This window comes from Dermacentor albipictus, chromosome 6 (assembly GCF_038994185.2).
Source record: "Dermacentor albipictus isolate Rhodes 1998 colony chromosome 6, USDA_Dalb.pri_finalv2, whole genome shotgun sequence".
NCBI lineage: Eukaryota > Metazoa > Arthropoda > Arachnida > Ixodida > Ixodidae > Dermacentor > Dermacentor albipictus.
The window spans coordinates 94,880,564-94,902,096 of NC_091826.1; the positions used below are offsets into that span (position 1 = coordinate 94,880,564).

The 21,533-nt window shown below is 47.7% G+C and overlaps 1 protein-coding gene across 1 annotated transcript in view; it reads right to left on the bottom strand.

Moving 5' to 3' along the window:
- Positions 1-15,391: 15,391 nt before the first annotated feature.
- The window catches only part of LOC139061294 (calcium-activated chloride channel regulator 1-like), a 180,727-nt gene continuing 174,585 nt past the window's right edge, over positions 15,392-21,533 (bottom strand). The window contains exons 13-14 of the mRNA XM_070541067.1: positions 16,056-16,275; positions 15,392-15,975 (exon numbers count right to left, since the gene is read on the bottom strand). Coding sequence (XP_070397168.1) covers positions 15,840-15,975; positions 16,056-16,275 — 356 coding nt within the window. The 3' untranslated portion in view covers positions 15,392-15,839. The remainder of the gene's footprint in view (positions 15,976-16,055; positions 16,276-21,533) is intronic.

Consider the following 21,533-nt stretch of genomic DNA (forward strand, 5'->3'; position numbering starts at 1 on the left):
GAGATGACAGAGCCCTGCGGTGTGCCCGTGCAACCTATGTCTATGTCTTGCGATTCTAGTCCGCCGATCACTATGCGGGCATGACGACCCGTAAGGAAGTCCCGTACGTAGTCGTACGTTCTCTCACCCAGTCCCAATGCTCGTATGCTTTCAAGTATCGCAGCGTGTTTTACGTTGTCGAACGCCTTTTTGAGGTCAAGACCGAGTATTGCTTTTGTGGATCGCGTGGGATTGTCTACGATGTGGTGTTTCAGTTGAATCATGACGTCCTGCGTAGAAAGGCCACGACGGAACCCCAGCATCGTGTGCGGCAGCATGTCTCGGTCCTCGAGGTAGTTGGTAAGGCGAGTGAGAACCGCGTGTTCCATGACCTTGCCGACGCAGGACGTCAGGGCTATTGGTCGAAGATTGTCGATTTGTACCCGTTTGCCCGGTTTGGGGATCATAATTATGCGCGCCGTTTTCCACGAGCTCGGTATCGCGCCGGCATTCCAGCACACGTTAATGTAATCCGTCAGCCGTTCTATCGACTCGTCGTTCAAGTTGCGGAGCGTTTTATTGGTTACGCCGTCCGGGCCCGACGCCGATTTTCTGTTGAGCTTGTGCAGTACCGCCCTCACCTCTGCTACGCTAAAGTCTTTATCTAGCTGCACGTTACTCTTCCCCGCGTACGCCGGATGCGAGACGGGGCTAGTTGCCTTGACGTAACGGGTTCGCACGGCTTCTAGAAAGTCCGCGGACGTGCCTTCGTAGTCGTGTACTAGCTTGTTAATCTTATGAGCGTGCGCTGATTTGGTCTCCTCAGGATCCAAGAGGTGCCGGAGGAGGTGCCATGTCTTGGCCATTCCTAGCTGATTTTCCATACCGTTGCACGTCTGCTCCCATTGCGTTTTGCATACCTGCAATGCATGGACTTCTATGTCTCTGTTTAGCCGTGCTATGCGTCTGCGTAGCGTTCGATTGTGTCGTTGACGCTTCCACCTGTCCTGTAAGCTGCGCTTGGCTTCCCACATGTGTAGGAGTTTACTATCTATCACCTCTAGGTGTGCTTCCTGCGGTACTTCCCGCGTTGCCGCTTCGACATCCCTCCTGAGCGTCGCGGTCCAGCTCTCGATGTCGTCGATAGCATCGCTGCCGCGATTATGCTCCTTCCGGGCTTTGCGAAACGCGTCCCATTCTACCAGCCGATAGTGGTTGCCCTTGGTGCCGTCCCGATGACCGTGGTGATGGTAGTGCGGTCCCACATCGACCTGGATCTCGATCACCGAATGATCGCTACCCAAGTCCTCCTGGGTGTTATGCCACCGCGCGCCAGCGACGTTCTTCGTAAACGTAAGGTCGGGCGAAGTGTCCGCACATACGCTGTTGCCCTTGCGTGTGGGCGCGGAAGGGTCCGTAACGAGCTCCAGCCCCTCATTCTGCGCGTCTTCCCACAGGCGCTTACCCTTCGGCGTTTCGTACTTGTACCCCCACGCCGCGTGAGGCACGTTGAAATCACCCGCGATGATGAAGGGCCTGTCGCCGGCTGCCTCGCTCGTCTTTCGCAGTAACGTGCTAAAGCGGTGTTTGCCTTTAGGTCTACTGTACACGTTCAATACAAACAGACCGCGCCCTGTCGTCGGAATAAGCTCAATCAGCACGTGCGGTATTCTGACGTCCTTGAGTTCGCGTTGCGCCACGGTGAGGTTGCGTCTCACTAGCGTTGCAGCGGCCGGCGGTGCTCCCGCGGTCACGGCCTCATCGATCGCTTTGTAACCGGCCAGCTTGACCGCGTCATTGGTTTCTTGTAATAGGATTACGTCAGGCCGTTCCCGGTTGCGTAGGAATTGTTGAAGATGCCCCCGTTTGCTCCTGTACCCCCTGCAGTTCCACTGCCAGATTGTGAACGTGTTCTGTGTGTTACGCGGTCGTGGGCGTTGTGTTTGTGTGATGTGTTGAGCCATCGTGACTGTCCGCATTATTATTTTCCGTCCGGCTGATCCTGCACCTCTTCGTCTGGTATCTGCCTAAGGTATGGTTTCCCAGTCGTCCGTACCGGGCGACCCGCTGCGCCCGGGAGCCGCATTTCAATATTGTCTATGCGCGAGTGGAGCGTCGCAACCATTTGAGTGAGTTGTGCTATTGCACTGCTCAGCCGTTCGGTTTGCGCGGTTTGCTGAGCTATTGCGCGGTTCAGTTGCGTTGTTTGATGCGCTTGTTGCGTCATCATCGTGTCTACCTTGTCTTCGAGTCTGTCGACTCGCTCGCGGAGTTTCTGCTCGCGCGTTTGCAATGTGGTCTCGGTCTGTTGCGGGTCTAGCGCCTTGCGTTTAGTAGGAGCGGGTTGTGCGTCCTGCGCCTCCATGACTTCCTCCGCGCTCTCGACCGTTCGAGCAGCTGCGTCTGCGGCGACTGGTTTGGTCAGAGGAGGAGGAGAGGGGGTTGCTGGGGCCCCTTTTAACGTGGTAATTTCGTTCTTTAGCCTAGCATTTTCCTGCTGTAGTGTTTTGATGACGGATTCTAACTGATCCAGTCGCTTCTGTAACACGCTTTCTGTTCCGTAGTTGCTACTCTGAGCGCTACTGCTGCTTCTAGTTGCTCCGGGGTTTCTATTAATGGCAGTCTCGGGTCGCGATAGCGGCGCACGAGGTGCGCCTCCGGAGGCGACCGCCGCCCAGCTCACCTGTGGGGGGTTGGATCCTCGTCCATCTTCCGCTGCAGCTGCATGGCTGGCACGGGCCGTCGACCTGCTGCGAGGCCTCACCGAGCGGGGGCGGGAGCCGGTGCGAGAGCGGGCTCGAGAACGAGTGCGGGAGCGAGTGCGGCTACGTGCACGGCTCTCCCTCGAGGCCGAGCGGCTGTCGGCGCTAGCTCGTCTCTGTGTGGGGCGTTGTCGGTAGCTCTCCTCTCTGCAGTCGTAGGTGCTGCTGCTGGCGTAAGCGGCCTCAGCCTCCTCGCGCATTCTGCGTTCCCATTGCCGTCGCTTGACTAGGTACGGCGTCTTGTACCTGGCTTTGCACTTGCGGTCCCCGGTAAGGTGACCCTTCCCACACAGTTGGCACACCGGCTCGCACCGATGGTTGTCGGGTGGGTTGCTGCATCCGCACCCGCGGCACTTTTTGTCGTTCGGGTTGGGGCACACGTCGGTCCTGTGTCCCAGACGACCGCACTCGTAGCACATGTCGATTTGTTTCTTGTAGAGAGAGCACCTCATCAACATCCCGCCGTAGTTAACGTAACGGGGCACGTAGTAGCCGTCAAAGAGGATGACCACGTTGCTCGTGTTCCCCATGCGCTTGGCATGCAGGACGTTCGGGTTTCGCTGGTTCACGAGACTTCTCACGACGTCCGCCGGCTTTTCGTCTAGCGATATGCCCCTGATAACACCTTTGGATGTGTTCTCCGGAGCCGCTCTGTAGGCGCTTGCTTCGAACTCGCGGTCGCCAATGCGCAGCTTGCAAATGCTGCCGTATCGTCTAGCGCGATCTTCTGACGGAGTGCTCACCACTATCACGTTTTGACGCTCATTGAGACAAACGCTGTCCTCCTCAGCTGCCTCGCGTCCCACGCCTGCTGCTTTGCGTATGCAGCAATGGACGCGGTCCTTCTGGTACTTCGACACGTTGATGCCGTCCCGGGGCCGCACGATGATCTTGTAGTCGTCCGTGGGTAGGTTGGGCATTCGGCTCGCCATGGTGATCTTTCGCACGTAGTGCGTCGCTTGTTTTATAGACGCCGCCTTCTCGGAAGACGCTGTCGCGGCTTGCTGGTTCGTCGCAGGGTCGTCGTCACCCGCCGCCTTCTTGGTGTTACGCTTGATCTCGCACCATCCCTGCTGTTTTCCGAGCTCCGTCGGCGATATTTCCTCCCCGTCGACTTGCACGACTTCCATCTCGGAAGCCGACGCAGCGGATCGGGGCTCCGCTGACGCTTAGGCCTACCGTGTCTTGTGTACCAGCCTGGCTGTCGTGCCGACGTCGCGACGCGGAAAATCTTCGAAAAGTGGCCGGAAAACGGGCTCACCTGCCGAAATCTGGTATCGAGAGAGTCCGTAGAACTTTCGAAAGCAGCTGGGAATACCGTGAACAGGATAGCTGTAGATAATTCGCCGAAAACCATAGAAAACTTGCGGAGCCGGTGCGACGCGCGTCCGCACTCCGTGGCCCCTTAGCGGTCCTCCTCCCCTATACAACGAAAGAAGAAATTTTTTTGAACCTTCCATGTTAAAGAAATCAATATCTCTGTTAGTGAATATTTCCGTCCCGCAGCACGTCACGCTAGAAAAACCCATACCGAATACTGAAGAAGTCAGACTATACCATTTAAATTAACATATAACAAGCTACCAATTGGTAGAGAATGCTATGGCTACGACGCCATTGAACAAAAGGACTATGAAATAAAGCCTTTAGGTAGAACCCCAGATGATGCCGCGGCGTCTTTTGTACCCTTAAGATCGGGCCACAACTTTCCAACAGCGAATCCATAGGATAACGCCAGGGGCAGGGACCTCGATCCTATAATATCAAGACTACCGGTTCTTTTTACTAATATTCGTAGCTTCCTACCTGACAAAGATGATCTCTGCAGGCTAGCAAATGATTGTGATGCTGACATAATTGCATTAACTGAAACGTGATTGACGAGTAAAGTAGCAAACTTTGAGTTATTCCTCTGTAACAAAGAAAAGTATAATGTGTGCCGTAGCGATCGCGCTAACATACTAAGCGGTGGTGTTTTAACGGCTGTTATGAATGCTTTGACTGTTTCCTTTAGCCATATCATGTAACATTGAATGCGTATGGTGCTGCGTTTCTATAAATTTCAAAAATATTGTGATCGGTATTTTTTACCGAACACCATCAGCAGACCCGACGTTTTGCGATAGCATGTACGATTGTTAATGCCAGGCTTATCAGGATTTGCTTCCCCGGAGGACCATTATTATTTACGGGCGATTTTAACTTCTACAACATTTACTGGTCAAGCAAGCGTCCTTTAGTAAATACAACTTCAACAATATCGAAGCGTTTTGTCGACATATGTGCTGATTTCAACTTTGTTCAGGTCGTTACTTCCCCTACACGTGTAAAGAACACCACGTCATCTCTTTTAAATCTTGTTTTACCTTCACAGGCAGATATCGTATCTAAGGTCACACATTCACCCGGCTTGAGCGATCACGACGTCTTGCAATTTTCAATTAAACGGGCAAGTCTACCGTCCCATAACAGTATTAAAACCATTCGCGATTATAAAAACGGCAACTTTACCGCTATCAACTACAAAGTTGCTCTTTTTCTTGATAATTTCCTGCCTAATGTTCCTGAGCGCTCACTGGATACGACCTAGAATATATTCAAAGATAAAGTGCACGATCTCGTCAACAAGTCTATCCCGAAGGGGCGCATTTTTTTAATAGAATTGCTTCGTGCTATACTAAATCATTTAAATGCCTATATAACATAAAAAAACGACTTTTTCGCACAGATAAGCGGATACAAATCCAGGCTAAATGGTCTGCTTACAAAGAAGCTGCCTCGGCCTACTCAACTGCGGTAATGAATACTATATTTTATTTTTTATGGTACCCTTCCGAGCACGCTTACAAATAATCCAAGAAACTTCTGGAATGTAATTAGGCCTAGTTAATTGAAAAAGATTTCACTTAGCATGCCTTCCGGTGAGCCTATACCGTGGCAGCACTTCGTTACAATTCTAAATGATGCGCTTATAAAAGCTCTCACTCCTTCAGCACATGCTGACAAACTTCCAAGCTAAATTGCTGCAATTTTTTTTACATATGGATTCCATAATTTTTAAATCTACTGGCATAAAATAAATAATAGGCACTCTTAAGCTTACCTCTTCTTGCGGAGTAGATGACATCACGACGAAATTATTAAAAAGTAATAGTGAGTGTTTATCATCTTAGAGAGCATTTTTTCACAGTTACCTGCCTTCATCGTTGCCACATGACTCCAAAACAGCAAAAATTATTGCGAACCACAAATATGTCGAAACTCAGAATCCTTTTAAATACAGGCGCATATCGATTACGCCAGTACCGTGCAAAATATTGCAGGACATTATTTTCTAACCCTGTCAACTTTCTTGAAACAAATGATTTTTTCTGTATTAGTCAACATGGATTTCGCAAATTCTTTTCTTGAGAGACCCAGCTGGCAACTTTCCCTAACGACTTACATGTATATCTTAATGGTGTTTTTTTTAAATGATTGCATATTTTAGAATTTTTCGAAATCATTTGACAAGGTCAAACATGTATTGCTACTACGCGATTTAAGCACACTCAACATTGACCAGGGAGTACTTAGCTGGGTCCAATCGTTCCTTTCATCTTGGCCCAATTCGTTGTGACTAATGACTCTACAACTAACGCGGCTCCTGTTGAATCCGGTGTTCCACAAGGATCTGTCGTTGGTCGACTGTTATTTTTAATATATAATAAAGATGTACCTGATGATATATCCTCACAATTTGCTTTGTTATATATCAAAAAATAACTAATGCCTCTGATATCACTACTCTTCAATCCGATTTCAACAGCACATCTAATTCGTGCCTCGCTTGTTTCGTGGAACATAACATCAATAAATGCAAATCTATGCTGATTCCTCGTTCTAAAACAAGTTGCCGTACCTACGCCCTCAATGACTGCCCCTTTCAAGCTGCCGCGTTCTTGGCAATAGTATAACTGAATGAGAGGCCCCACTCTTTATAAGAATTCACTGATCAACATAAAACAAAGTATGATGGCCAATGGCATAATTACGTACTTTTTAGTGAATATTGTCTGCTTGGTAAAGTGTACTCTTTCTGTACTTTCATATTATATAAGTCGCTTTCTTGCTTGTTATGAATACATTATCAGCTTTTTTATCTCTTTTATTCCCTGCACTGTGAATTCCTACAACTAATCCTCGAGAGGAAAGGGGGTTAACCGAGGGGCGCGATTTTTATTAGTCATATCATAAGAAGTCAACAAACACTGACACCAAGGACAACGTAGGGGAATTACTTGTCGGTAATAAATGAAATAAGCAAACAATAAATTAATGGAAATTAAAGTGGATGAAAAAAACAACTTGCCGCAGGTGGGAACCGAACCCACAACCTTCGCATTTCGCCAGTTTCCACTCTTGGGGCAAGTGTCCCTTGATTGGCTAAAATCATGATCCCCAGACCAAAAAAGAATCCTTCGATCGATACACTACGGCCGGTGTCGCGCACGTCCTGCCTAGGTAAGCTCTATGAAAGGGTTATCCATAGCAGATTGCAGCAATACCTGGAAGAGCGGAGCTGGTTCCCGGACTCCATGATAGGATTTCGCCCGGGTTTATCTTGCCAGGACGCATTCCTCCTACTAAGAGACGAAATTCTAACTAATATACCGTACGGCGACGAGAGACTAGTCCTAGCACTAGACCTTAAAGGAGCCTTCGACAACGTCTCTCACGCCGCAATATTGGAGGAACTCGAACTCGCGGGTTGTGGTGAGCGCACATACAATTACTTAAGAGCGTTTCTTTCCAACCGCGAGGCGAGCATCAGTATTGGCCAAATCACTTCGGATTTATTTAAAATGCCTGACAAAGGAACACCTCAAGGAGCTATATTATCTCCTCTTCTCTTCAATATTGCGATGTGTCGGTCGCCTCGCGCGCGATCTGGATCGGATACCCGACCTAGGTTACACGCTCTACGCAGACGACATCACGCTGTGGACGAGCAGAGGTTCGCTAGGGGATAAGGAATATACGCTCCAAAGTGCAGTATTAGCGGTTGAGAAATTTTCTAGAGGGAGTGGCCTGAAGTGCGCACCCGAAAAATCTGAGGTTATCCGGATACACGCGAAAGGCTACAAATCCAGAGGATCGATTAACATTGTGGTGGAGGGCCAATCAGTCCGAGAGGTACCCACGATGCGAGTCCTGGGTTTGTGGCTTCAGAGCGACGGGGGCGCACTACAGACACTCAAGACCCTCAAATCCACAGCCAACAACATGGTCCAAATGATACGTCGCGTGACGTATCGAAACGCGGAAATGCGAGAAGACGACACCCTAAGGCTCGTACAGGCCTTAGTGGTTAGTCGAATAACGTATGGCTTACCGTACCAAATCCTGAACAGGGAGGAGGAAAAGCAGGCAGACACAATAATCCGAACCGCTTTCAAAGCTGCTCTGGGCCTGCCTAAATGTACTTCAACTGAGCGCATGTTAGCTTTGGGAGTGCGCAATACTTTCGACGAACTGAGGCAAGCCACCCTGATGCGACAGAGAGAGCGCCTCAGCTTCACAAAAACTGGTAGGGCAATATTGGCTACACTCAATATCCCAGCATACCCCATTTATCTCACAGAGCAGGCCGTACCTCTCCTACCTTCGAGGAGATCCAAAATTACAGTAGCCCCAATTCCAAAGAATATGCATCCAGAGTACAACAAAGAAAGGTGCAAAGCACGTGCACAACACATTCAATCAGCCTACTATAATAACCATAGGTACAACACGTACTACACGGACGCAGCTCTGTATGCAGAGGCGACCGGGCAGCGCTACCAAAGGAGGTACGCCCTCGCAGTCGTGAACGCTATCAGCCAACAGCGTATTACCGCGTCGGCCACGGCGGGATCCCCAACCTCGGCCGAAATGTTAGCAGTGGCGATCGCACTCGCTCACGCGGAGCGCTCGCAAAGGGACTCGGTCGTGGTCACGGACTCCCAGGAGACATGTCGCATGTTTCTCAAGGGGCACGTGACTGCGGCTAGCCTCGCGATAATCCCCAGATCCTTCAACCACCGTCATCGCCTACTCTGGTGCCCGGGCCACGCGGGGGTACAGGGGAACGAAAAGGCTAACGCGTTAGCTCGCGGGTTCACTAACCGAGCGACGGCGTCCTCTTCTAACCCCACCCACCCGCACTACCCCTCACAAAATTCCACCAATTTAAATGCCAATCAGCGTGGAGTCCGAAGAAAATACCCGCCGCCTCACCCACAACTTAACGGGGAAGAGGCCGCCGATTGGCGTAAAATACAGACCGGGGTGTTCCCCCATTTAAAATTGCTGAACGCCATGTATCCCACTCGTTATAGGGCCAACTGTCCTTGGTGCGGTGGCATACCTACCCTAATGCACATAACCTGGGAGTGCACTAAGCACCCTCATAGGCCAAACACCAGTAGGACAATGGAGCAGTGGGAGGCACAGCTCGCCCGCTCCGACCTGGCAGGGCAAAAGTCCTCAATTAGCCAGGTCAGGCAGGCGGCAGAGGCCAGTGGGGCCCTGGACTGAGAGGCTCCGACCACTCCTCCTTCAAATCTTTATCATTACAATAAAGTTTCTCTCTCTCTCTCTCTCGCATTTCGAGTGCGATGCTCTACCAATTGAGCTACCGCGGCGCTGTTTACCCATCCACTTTCTTGGGTATTTATGTGTCGTAATAGAACCCTGGGTGTGGTAGCCAGCGCCACCACTCACAGACCTTCGCAGCGGACGTGGAACGTCCTTCTTGCCGCAGGCGTCAAGAGAACGTGGTCTTTTTGGGTGAAGGCAACTGGTCAATAAACCCACACATGCTACCTGAAGGCATAAATGTAGCCGGATTCAAGGCCCTCGTTATGTAATGAACGAGAAGAAAGAGGGTTAACTGAGGGGCCCGATTTTTGTAAGTCATATCATAAGAAGCCAACAAACACTGACACCAAGGGCAACATAGGGGAAATTACTTGTGTGTAAGAAATGAAATAAAGAAACGACAAATAAATGGAAGTAGAAGTGGATGAAAAAACAACTTGCCGCAGGTGGGAACCGAACCCACAACCTTTGCACAATCTTCGCCTTTGTATTTATTTAATTTATCGTTTCTTTATTTCATTTATTACCCACAAGTAATTTCCTCTATGTTGTCCTTGGTGTCAGTGTTTGTTGGCTTCTTATGATGCAACTAATCCTGTACTTTTTTACTCTTGGAATGTATTCTCGACCTTCCCCTCTGCAATATACAAGTACGTATATCTAGGATATCTAGGAAATAAATAAACACTCTACAGTATTGGCAATGATTCTCCTAAAAGAACGCGTAAGAACATCTATTACATTTTGCAAGACGCCTACTAATTCCTTTTTTTCTGTTCGCTCTAATGCATTATGCGTAGGTCCTAAGCACTATATTTTTTTATGAAACATCTCAATCTGTCATCAGATCATCTGTCATCAGCAATCATGTCGTCGTACTCCGCTTGCTGCACGAGCGCCTTTTTCAATGTTACATTTACTAACATAAAAAGCTTTCAACCTAAACCTTAACAAGTATCTTATCTTGTATCTTCGTCTGGCCGTGATGTCCTCAGACCAACTGAAACCTGGCTGAGTAATCAAATCAGTGACAGTGATGTTCTGAGTGAACTACCGAACTTTGATGTTTTCCGTAAAGATAGACAGGGTACACAGGGCGCTCGCATCCTTATCGCAGAAAAAAAACTAATGGTATTCACAGTCTATGTGGCAACTATCCAGAAATTATATAGCTCATCTCTCGCGCTAAACGCAAGCTACTGCTACTCGGCACCTGCTATAGTCCCGCAACAGTTATCCTGACTTCCCCCGTCATCTTAGAGTGTTAGTTAGAACTTCAAATAATTTTTTTTTGCTCTAAGTGGACAGCGGACGTGGTGGCTATGCCCGTCAAACCATAATGAAGTAGATCATTCTTTCGGGAACCCGCCGTGGTTGCTCAGTGGCTATGGTGTTAGCCTGCTGAGCGTGAGCTCGCGGGATTGAATCCCGGCCACGGCGGATGCATTTCGATGGGGGCGAAATGCGAAAACACCCGTGTACCTAATTTTTGTGAACGTTAAAGAACCCCAGGTGGCCGAAATTTCCGGAGTCCTCCACTACAGCGTGCCTCACCAGAAAGCGGTTTTGGCACGTAAAACCCCATAAATTATTTTGAGACATTCAAGAAAAAATCCCAAACGCTGGCAACTTGCTTTTTAGGGAATCCAATTACCGCCATGTCAAATGTTCAAATCCACCGTAGTTACAAATAACACTGGCGCTAAAGAATGCCTAAATATTTGGTTTAAATTTAACCTCTCCCAAATTATAAGAGAGCCAGCGCGAGATGCTCACGGTACTGCTAACATCCTTGATCTCATACTAATAACTAATCCTGAAAGCATGCCCTCTATAACTACCTACGCGAAAAAGGTATTTATAATGCAATACATCCTGTTTTCAGCTGTTCAGCTACACAACTTCATTCGGAAGAGAAAACAATCCACCTGTATGAAGAAGACAATTATGTCGTGATAAACAACGAATTACTTGCATTCTACCAATCATTGGAATGAGGTTTCCGAAATCGCTCGATGCAAGACAACTGATTGCTCTAACAAAATAAAACGATTAACCACGTTACCCAGCTTATACCAACTACCTAACTATGCTCTAATCACAATAGACCATGGTTCAACAACGCACTAAAAGACTGGAAAACAAGAAGAAACGTACATTTCGCTCCGCTAAACTGAGGCCAAGCCCTAGCTCCAGGGGAAGATACGTATCTGAACTCGCCTACGTGATAGCTATCCGGCCACAGAATCACTATTTTTGTCCATTCAGACCTACTCTGGCTGCTCAGCAATAACCGCAATAATTCTTGCAGGTCACATATCCCGAGTCATCCCCTGGTATCAAAATCTAGATAGATGGTGAAATTTTGTCTGACCTCGACATTGCCAAACTGTTTAACAATGTTTTTTATCTGTTTTTAATGTCGAGCCACACGTACGTCTTCTTGCTTTCCCTGTTTCAAAAATGCTTCCATGTAGCATTCTATTTTTTCAGCAGATGAAATATCCGCATTGATTGATAATCAAACGATCCTCATCACCCAGTGCTGAAGAATCTTTTGACAAGGTCAAACATGTATTGCTACTACGCAATCTAAGCACACTCAACGTTTACCCGGGAGTACATAGCTGGATCCAATCGTTCCTTTCGTCTTGTCCCAATTTGTTGTAACTAATGACTCCACAACTAACGCGGCTCCTGTTGAATCCGGTGTTCCACGAGGGTCGGTCTTTGGTCCACAGGAAGGGCACCTGTGCGATTTGGGTAACCTTGTGGTTTTCCCGATCATTACCATCTAGCACCCTCTAAAATCTGCGAAAAAAGAGCAAGGTCGTTCCTCTCTACAAATCAGATAGTCATAATTCACCCTTAATCTATCGTCCTATATAAATAAGTAGTGCCCTATGAAAAATCACAGAACACGTCGTATACTCCCACATTTTTAGTTTCCTAGGCAATAGTAACTTTTTCAACCTTCGCACACGGCTTCCGTAAATATCTGTCGTTTAGCACTAAATTATAGCTACATTTCTTCGTGACCTACACTTAAATCTCGATAGTAACACTAACCGATATCGTCTTTCTTTATTTTGCAAAAGCGTTTGATAAGGTAGCTCATGAAGGCTTATTATTTGAAATTTCTCACTTCCACTTTAAACCTAACGTCCTAACATGGATGAAAGAATGTCTTAGTAACCGATCAAAGCTAGCCAGTACAACACTGCTTCAGAATTTCTTCCTGTAACATCAGGCGTATCTCTACGTTCTGTTCCAGGACCCCTTCTGTTCCTACTGTACATTAACCATCTAACTCTGTTTCCTCTCATGTTCATATGTTTGCTGACGATTGCGTCGTTTATCGATCTACTACTAACCCGCATGCAATCTTCACCACATTTACCTCAGTAATGTATCAGAATCCATACAGAATCGCGCCGTAAGATACATCCACTCGTCATGCTATGATATCAGCGTTTCACTATTAAATGTAGATACTGGTATGGACCTGTCACTGCACCGTCACCGTATCGCGAGCTTATCATTAGTCTGTAAGTTCTGCAACTGTTTGCTTCAACACGCGGTTACATTTTTACACTTTCGCGCGTACCTCAGCACACAGGTCACCGCTAAATGTTCCTCTCCCTAGTGCACTCCCTGTCACCACCTCGTCGCCATTTTTTCATCGCCCAGCTAAAGACTCGAACGACCTTCCGCACCACATCGCCATCATTACAACTTCATCTGCCTCCACGGCAGAAGTAGTAACAGTCGTTCCATAAAATAACATCGTGAACAACCTTCTGTTTCAAGGCATCTTGAAGATAATAAATTAGGTCACTGCTCACCCTAGTAGTCATTGATGTGCAGTAATTTTTACTGCAACACCCACTTTAGTTTGGGGAGCGTTTGAGCTGTTGGCAGCTTTGTAATGCGTTAGTTCGTCCAGCTCATATTTAGGGTATTTCACGCACTTTTTGGGGTTATCTTTTTTCTTTGTTTCTATGTATATATGTATACATGTATCTAACCGTTTTCCCGCGTACCAGGGTGACTTGGTAGTCTGTAGTCGCATGGGTAGTGCATCGGACTGCTGAGTGGAGGGAACAGGGTTCGAGAATAACCATAGGCCAAGTGAGGTCACTCAGCATACGGCAATGTATACATTCGGCACCGCTGTAACGAGATACTCTTTGATGCCAACTTCGAGCATTAGGTATTAGATAGTCAGTTTGCGGTGATCCTCAATGAACCTTTCTGATGCCAATATGGGTCACTGAGTGTGCCAGTACGTGTGTGCCGCTCTTCAATGAGAGTCAATGACGCCAACATCAGTAACTAAGGTAATTGGCACAGGAAAAACTCGTTCCCGGTTAATCGATGCTCATCAGAATCGTACTCACGTAAGAGTGGTCGCTCAACGACAGCAAAACGATGCGTACCAGGCTGCGCCATAAACACACCGCGTATGTGCCACTTTGAAAATGTCTTTCACGCCAACACCTTAGCCAGCTGCGCCATGAATGCATTCGTTATGTGCCTCTCTTGAAACAATATCTCGCCAACTTGGGTCACCGAGTGTGTGCCACTAGGTGTTCGGCAAACCATGGAACGATTCTCAGCCTCGCGGCAGGCCCTGGTGCATCACACTTCTTGTCTTAGAGGTTACACATGGATTTCTTGACAGCCCTATGAGATGGGGCAGCGTGTCTAGAAAGAAGTGCGATAGAGGGACTCGTTCGCAACAATAGGCGTTTACCAGCGTTCGTACGCACCAGCGCGCCACGCATTTCGGTGGTCCTGCACAGGCTTGCGGCGCCAGCCTCGCGGCAGGCCCTGGTGCATCACACTTCTTGTCTTAGAGGTTACACATGGATTTCTTGACAGCCCTATGAGATGGGGCAGCGTGTCTAGAAAGAAGTGCGATAGAGGGACTCGGTCGCCACAATAGGCGTTTACCAGCGTTCGTACGCACCAGCGCGCCACGCATTTCGGTGGCCCTGCATAGGCTTGCGGCGCCACCAAATAAACCTGGCGCCGAGTGCTCTTAGGGAAGCGCGAACGAGGAGTCCCGCTGCAGCACGTTCTTCATACTTACCTTATTTCAACTGCTGGGAAGGTTTTGGCGCAATATTTATTCAATGTTGAACGCTTTGCCGTTGGCCGCCATCGTCACACACGCTCTGCTGAATCTTTTCCTATACGAAAATGCTGCAAGATTGCTGCAGATATGCTTAAAGCGAACTTCCGCGTAATTCTTCCGACCACAATTTCTAACTATGATCTGCGGACAAGTAAAAATGTGTGCTGCATTCGGGCGTACGTTGTACTTTACGAAACCCAACCTATTTCAGCGGATCAGCCGACCCTTAGTAAATAACGTCATACCAAGCCGCATACCTCCCCTATCGTAGGCAATGAAGCTGCGTCCTGAAAACCGAGTTTTAGTAGTATAACAAAGTGAATGAGTGCATCAATCATGACAGCTCTCCCCTTTACGTCTTTGTTGTGTTCGGCCGTGCCACGATCTAGAGTCTGCGAATATAGTTGATTGGTCTGGGACAGCCCAACACACGCAAAATAACTTTCCGTGGCAACTCCGGATCTTTTGGATAGGATGCAGGCACTTTTGGCTAGGATGCCGGGCTATTTGGTGGCTTATACAGACGACGGATATCACCGTTCTGATAATACTGCATTTCTATGAAGCGACATGTGGTTTCTACTCACAACCAATATTGCCGCTTTCGCAATATGTATACTGAAGTGACCAATGGAACTAATCAAGCAACGCACTATTTCCTAATGTAGAATGGCCATACGTAAGTTCATATGCGCTCGACCCAAGATCGTGGAAGGGAGGCTGAATGGGAGCTCCGCACGCTGATAGCTCGACTAATTCGTTGGCGTGGGTTACGTGACCATTTTGAGCGAAGCCATCAAAGTGAAATTAACCGTAGTGATCCGTTCCTTCTACCCTTAACCTAAGCGCCATTATTATCTGGAACGTGTTGCAGGGAAGCCAAAGAAAGAAATTACTACTGCAGTTTTTTTGAAAATAAGTGAGAATAAACCACGATACTGTTCATGTCTTTCAAGAAGCAGTTGGGGAAATCGTATAAGGATCGCCTAGCCCTGCTATCGAGTGTTTCAGACGATTTGTGGCATTGTCAAAAGTACTCAGTGGTTTCTTTTGGTCACAAATACCATGCGGTATTCTAGCTTCATACGGTTTCATGTTCTTTTAAAAACAAAGCACACACGGTCTGTACTTTCGAACTTCACATAGTTGTCGCTGTTTGCGTGTTTGTGGAGGGGCCCTGACTCTCAGTAGTGGTGCTCGCCCTCGCCCTGTACAGCAGTATAACTGCGATGAACACGACGAATCCAGCAACCAGTGCCAGCAGAATCCAAGTGAGGACGGATGGCTTGTCATTCTCGCTCGGATGCCCCACACCTGCTGTGGTTGTTGTTGCCGGATCAATGCCTGGCTCTACCTTGGCCGGTGTTGTGGTCGTTGCTGCGTCTTTGTCTTCGTAAGGCGTTTCGGTAGCTGTCCTTGCTGGTACAGGATTCGTGTGCTGCCGACTTGTCCGCGTGGTAGTGCCAGGTCCTCCTTTTATCAAAAAGGCAGTAAAATTTGAAATTTCAAATGGTACAAGAGCAGTACTAGACAGCTTCGACTTCAGTCCTTACGCGTTAATAACACGTGCCGCTAGGTACGCCTCCAGCTTGTAGTCGACGCCTTCGGCCGACGTCACCCAGTTGCGGGGAAGAGCAATGGTGACTTCATGCCGCGAACCGGGGGGGAGGGCTTGAAGGTTGCCTTTCCGGACATCGGACATCACCTCATGCCTATCGAAGTGCGATTGAAGGTAGTCTTCGTCAGTGCCACCTCTGATCTCCACTCCCGCAGCTGTAATCGAAAGTACAGAAGACAGCTGTCACCTAGAATGACGTGGCGTTGATATCAAGAAAGAGACGCTAACACCTCTTAGCTTACTCGATCGTCGAAAGATTAAATACTCGCTCCGCTGTCGCGACATGTTTTCATAGCCGTAACCGACGTATATTATATATATATATATATATATATATATATATATATATATATATATATATATATATATATATATATATTCATTCGTGGACTTGTGCATCTTTTTTTAGGCGAGCGCTTTTCACCGTCGCGTAAATCTTATCGCTATGCGCGGGACGCGCCTGCCTGTATCGGAAGTTTCTGTAATGTTATCGATGGTTCTATCCGCTTTCCGTTGTCACTGAACCTTGTGCAACCAGATCCAATGTATGCGCGACGCGAATGGCGTAGAACTTTCTTGAACACACTCGAGTACCAGCGATTATTCTGGAACGCTCGATGGTTTGTGTATAAAATTCGAAGCGCTTGACCGGGAGATCAGAATTCGACGATTGCGGACTGTGTTCCCCACAATTGTGGGCACAGGTTTGCCCAGCACAAGCTACTTTCGTCATTCGCAGTGTTGCTACTGTTTTATTTACCGTCACTACTACGTGACATATGGTGAAGGTGCTTTGCTTTCATATATCGGACGTCCCCATAAAGCCGCGGCCCAAGCCCGAACGTAGAAGAAAGCACCAACGTTGCCAACAAGCAACGATGTAGCCGCAGGCTGCAAGGACTAGGCCCGGGGCACGGACTTTTGCCTTTGACGACCAGAAAGTTCGTCGCCAATTCAACAGCCCAGGGAGCCACCGGAAGTCCTTGGATCATCATTTGAAGACATTGATAACTGGCTGGAAACATATGAACGGGTTGCTGCATTCAAGAACTGGAACTCCAACGACAAGCTTAGGCATGTATAGTTCACCTTAGAAGGCGCGGCAAGGACGTGGTATGAGAACCGGGAATCGACCCTGACTACATGAGACCTGTTCCGCAACGGCTTTGTGCAGACGTTCACGAGCGTCATGCGCAAAGAGCGAGCGCAAGCTTTACTGGAAACCCGCATGCTGCTGCCGAACGAGAACATCGCGATCTTTACGGAGGAGATGACTCGCCTCTTCCGACACACCGACCCAGAAATGCCGGAAGAATAAAACTTCGCTTCTTGATGTGGTGTTTAAAGCGAGAGCTTTTGACCGGATTGATACGCAACCCACCTAATACCGTTGCGGAAATTATTTCCGACACCACAAATATTGAGAAGACGCTGGATATGCGGACAAAGGAACGTGCGCCGACAGTTCAGCACATCAGCCGGTGCGAGCGCCTCCACAGAAGTGTGGCATATATATCCCGCATGGGTATTACATTGGCAGTGGGCACGGCGGCACTACTAGCATGTGGCGCACCAATACTCTCGTCTTCATTGAGCAGGTTAGAAGACCGTTTGGAAAATGCTTTCGCTCTAGCGACCGCTTTTTGGGTGGTGCTGCCATGCCCGCAGCTATGTCATGGGGTGTTTCATATACCTGTATTTCTGTAGAAGCGGCTACTGTTATCAGGAGGCTTAGAAACTAGCCCCGGCCTTGAAGTATAAAGGGCAGCGCTAAGCAACTGAATAAAAAATTGCTGCGGATATAAAAAAAATAAAGGAAGAAAGTCTTGCAGATATAGGGACCAAATTAGCTACCATAGCGTTTCTAGAAAATAAAGTACAATCTTCTGAGAGTGAGATTTCCCGCATGAGTCGCGTAATAGAAACCATGGAAGAAAATCTATGTCCTGAGAACAGAAGCAGGAGAGCTAATCTAATACCTTATGGCACACCGGAATCGCAAGAAGAAACGAGTGACAGTCTTGAGCGGACAGTTAGCAGAAGTATCGTGCAAGATATCCTCGAGCTGGACCCAGTTACTATAGAACGCATACATCGGTTAGGCAGACCGTAAGTGAAAAAGACAAGGCCGGTAATGATTAAACTTCTAACTTCTCACTACGAATCGGCAATATTGAAAAAAAATATTGTTAACTTAAAGGCTTAAAATTTGCCATTGGGGAAATGTTTCTCCTAAAATTCGCGACATTAGGAAGAAACTGTGCAACAGTGCCAAAGAAAATTGCGTCAAACCCGACAAAGTCTCCCTCGCGTTCGGCAAACTGTACATCAACAGTCGCGCCTTTGTTTGGGACGACGAAACCAATGACAAACGTACCCCTTAAAAAAGAAGCGGAATCAATCAAAATAAGCGGCCTGCCAATAACGCGGAGAAGAACTCGATAAGACAACTAACAATAATAAATGTAAATGCAAATGGGTTATTAAACACAATAAAATCTTTCGGAAACCTGTTAACTGATCGCGAGCCTGATATAGTCGCCGTCACGGTAACGTGGCTTTCACCGGATATTTGCAGCCATGAAATCATGCGCCCGAACTAGTCAGTCATTCGCAAAGATCGGGGTTCCCGTGGTGGTGGCGTGGCTCTTGTGATAAAGAAAAACCTCCCATTTGTTTGCTGCCAGATGTGTCCGGTGTGAAAGCCTGTTTTGCAGGCTTCTTTGCAACAATATTACTATTTGTGTGGGTTGCTTCTATAGAAGCCCCTCTTCGGGTGATGAAAGCATTTCTGCCATTTATGACTTTTTAGACCGATATGCTAATAACTCCACAATTATCTTTACGGGTGACCTAACCATTCCGGACGTGCACTAGGTAACTATGTATCACACACCATCTTCTTGAGAAATTGGATATTCTTGACAAGGACATTTTTCAGCAAAGAATATCCTTGATCTTATACTTGTCAGTGATCATTTTTCAGGGCACCAAGCACAGAAAGAAATTATTGAAGGCGTTTCAGGCCACAACATACTGCTATGCTTGTTGACGCTGGACCACTCTATCAGAACGCGTTGTAATACATATACAGTACCCAACTTCGAGACGGCGCATGACGCCCGCATACTAACCTAACTTGCGCACGAATTTCAAGTCTTTTCTGAATAACCTCCGACCTGTCAATCGATGTGAACAAAGCCTGGCTTAATTTTAATAATGTAGTTTCCTGCTGCGTAGGTATGTTCCGTTAAATAACAAGCGACCACAAAGAACAAGCCCATGGATAACTCGGGATGTCATCCACGCCAAACGTCATGTAAAAAAGATGCATAAATCTACTAAAAATCATGGATAATGCCCATCCAAAACTAACAAACTAGCATGCGCAGTGGCACATTTTCGACAGACAGCCAAAAAAGCAAACGAACATTATTTTCATGTAACGCTGCCTAACTTTCTGACATCAGTGACTCTGGAACCGTTTCCGCCCTACTATCGGACTTGTACCCTGAGGGAAAAAACTACCAACGCTAATGCGTACACCACTATTTTCACTCGAACTTCACAAAAGGTGACAGCAACCTTTCAGACTTGAGTAGCTGTTCAACATCGCGCATCGATCCTATAATCATATCTCACGCGGGTATCCTTAAAAGGACACTAAAGTTAATACTAAGTCAACGTAGACTGTTGAAATATGATCGCAGAAACCTCGAAATGCTTGTTTCGTGCGAAGAAGAGACTTGTTTTAGGAGAAAATGCGTTCTGAAGCGTCCTCGTACCTCTAGCGTAGTTCAAATCGCCCGCCCTCTGATCGATGAGTGGTGACGTCTTCGTCTCATAGTTACGTTGCGCCATCGGTGAGGAAAATGGCGCCCGCAGATGGCGCTACAGCTGTTCTGCGCAAAACGCAAACGTGCGGCCAGAAACAAAGCCAAGACAGAGCCGACAGCAACGCGAAAGCGTAACTATGGTGGCTAGAGAAAGGGACAGCGCGCGACGATAAGCTGGCTCTTTATTTTATGACGCCAGCTTTTGACGCTCGTTGCGATGGACGACTCTGGCAACGACACATTGGCTCGCGATGCTGGGCTCGAGTTCAGCGGTTTGAACACTGATGAACGTCACCTGCTGCTGAGGGCTCGCGCTGCCGACGTCGTTGCGTACCATTAAGACGGCAACTGTATGTCATGGCTGTACATATTCGCAAATTTTAGCATTTCCTTCGTGAAAACCAAATGCCGCACTCACTCACTCACTCACTCACTCACTCACTCACTCACTCACTCACTCACTCACTCACTCACTCACTCACTCACTCACTCACTCACTCACTCACTCACTCACTCACTCACTCACTCACTCACTCACTCACTCTTCGACCTGTAGTTGTTCTTGCGCTTCGGATAATGCAGGCAAGATCGACGGAACAGCGCTACAGGAAAGCATTGCTTTGAAAGGCACGCCACACGGCTTCAGCAAGTCGGCGTTGAAGTCGTAATCCTCTGGACGAAAGTGCAGGGACCACACTAGGCGATTTTTCGGCTGAACACGCTGTGGCAGAGGTACGGCACTTAACCACTTCGAACGGATAGGTTCACTCGTTGGCACACAGTGATAAGTACCGTTGTATTCGCCGCTGCAACTTCCCTTGGCCAAGTTCCGCCGATCATTCGTGCAACCCACGACATCACATGGACGTGACATTCTCGCTGCTTCTTCCAAATGCATGTTTAGCGAGCCAGCAGAGCCAATTCAGCACGACGCTGTAACGAAACAACTGAAACTCGAAAGCGCGCGGCGCTGAGTCGAGCGCGCAGGGTCGAGTGAAAAAGAAACCTTTCGACCACTCATACTACTGAAGGGTAACTTCAAAATGTTATTTTTTCTTAGAATCGAACAGAAGTAGGCAAGCAGCATTTTCTTCTGTCTTATAACCTTACGAGTAGTTGAGTACTAGTGATATAAATTATGATGAGGAGTGCCTTCGTCATCAGGCTGCTACCAGAATGTCGCGTGGGGTCTGAAATAGTGTCATGCATTTACCTCAATTTCTCGCTTACTAAAGCTCTGTTCGCGATTATAATGACGCCTTAATGTTCTAGAGCATTGCTTTGTCACTTTAACTTGTAACCTTTAGTGTCCCAATAACATGTTTCTCAACCTCGACCCTAAAAAATTATGCGGACCAGATGACATTCCAAACCATTTTCTAAAGACATACGCAGAGTGGTGCAGCCGATACTTGGGCGTGATATTTCGAAAATCTCTATTGCACTCATCTTTACCATGGCGTCTTGCGTCCCGAGCTTCTTCCGAAACCCGATGATGGAATTTGGGTAAAGCTCCGATTCTTCCAGGTAACGCTGCCACCTGTTCATGAGAACGTGCTCGAGGACCTTTCCTACGC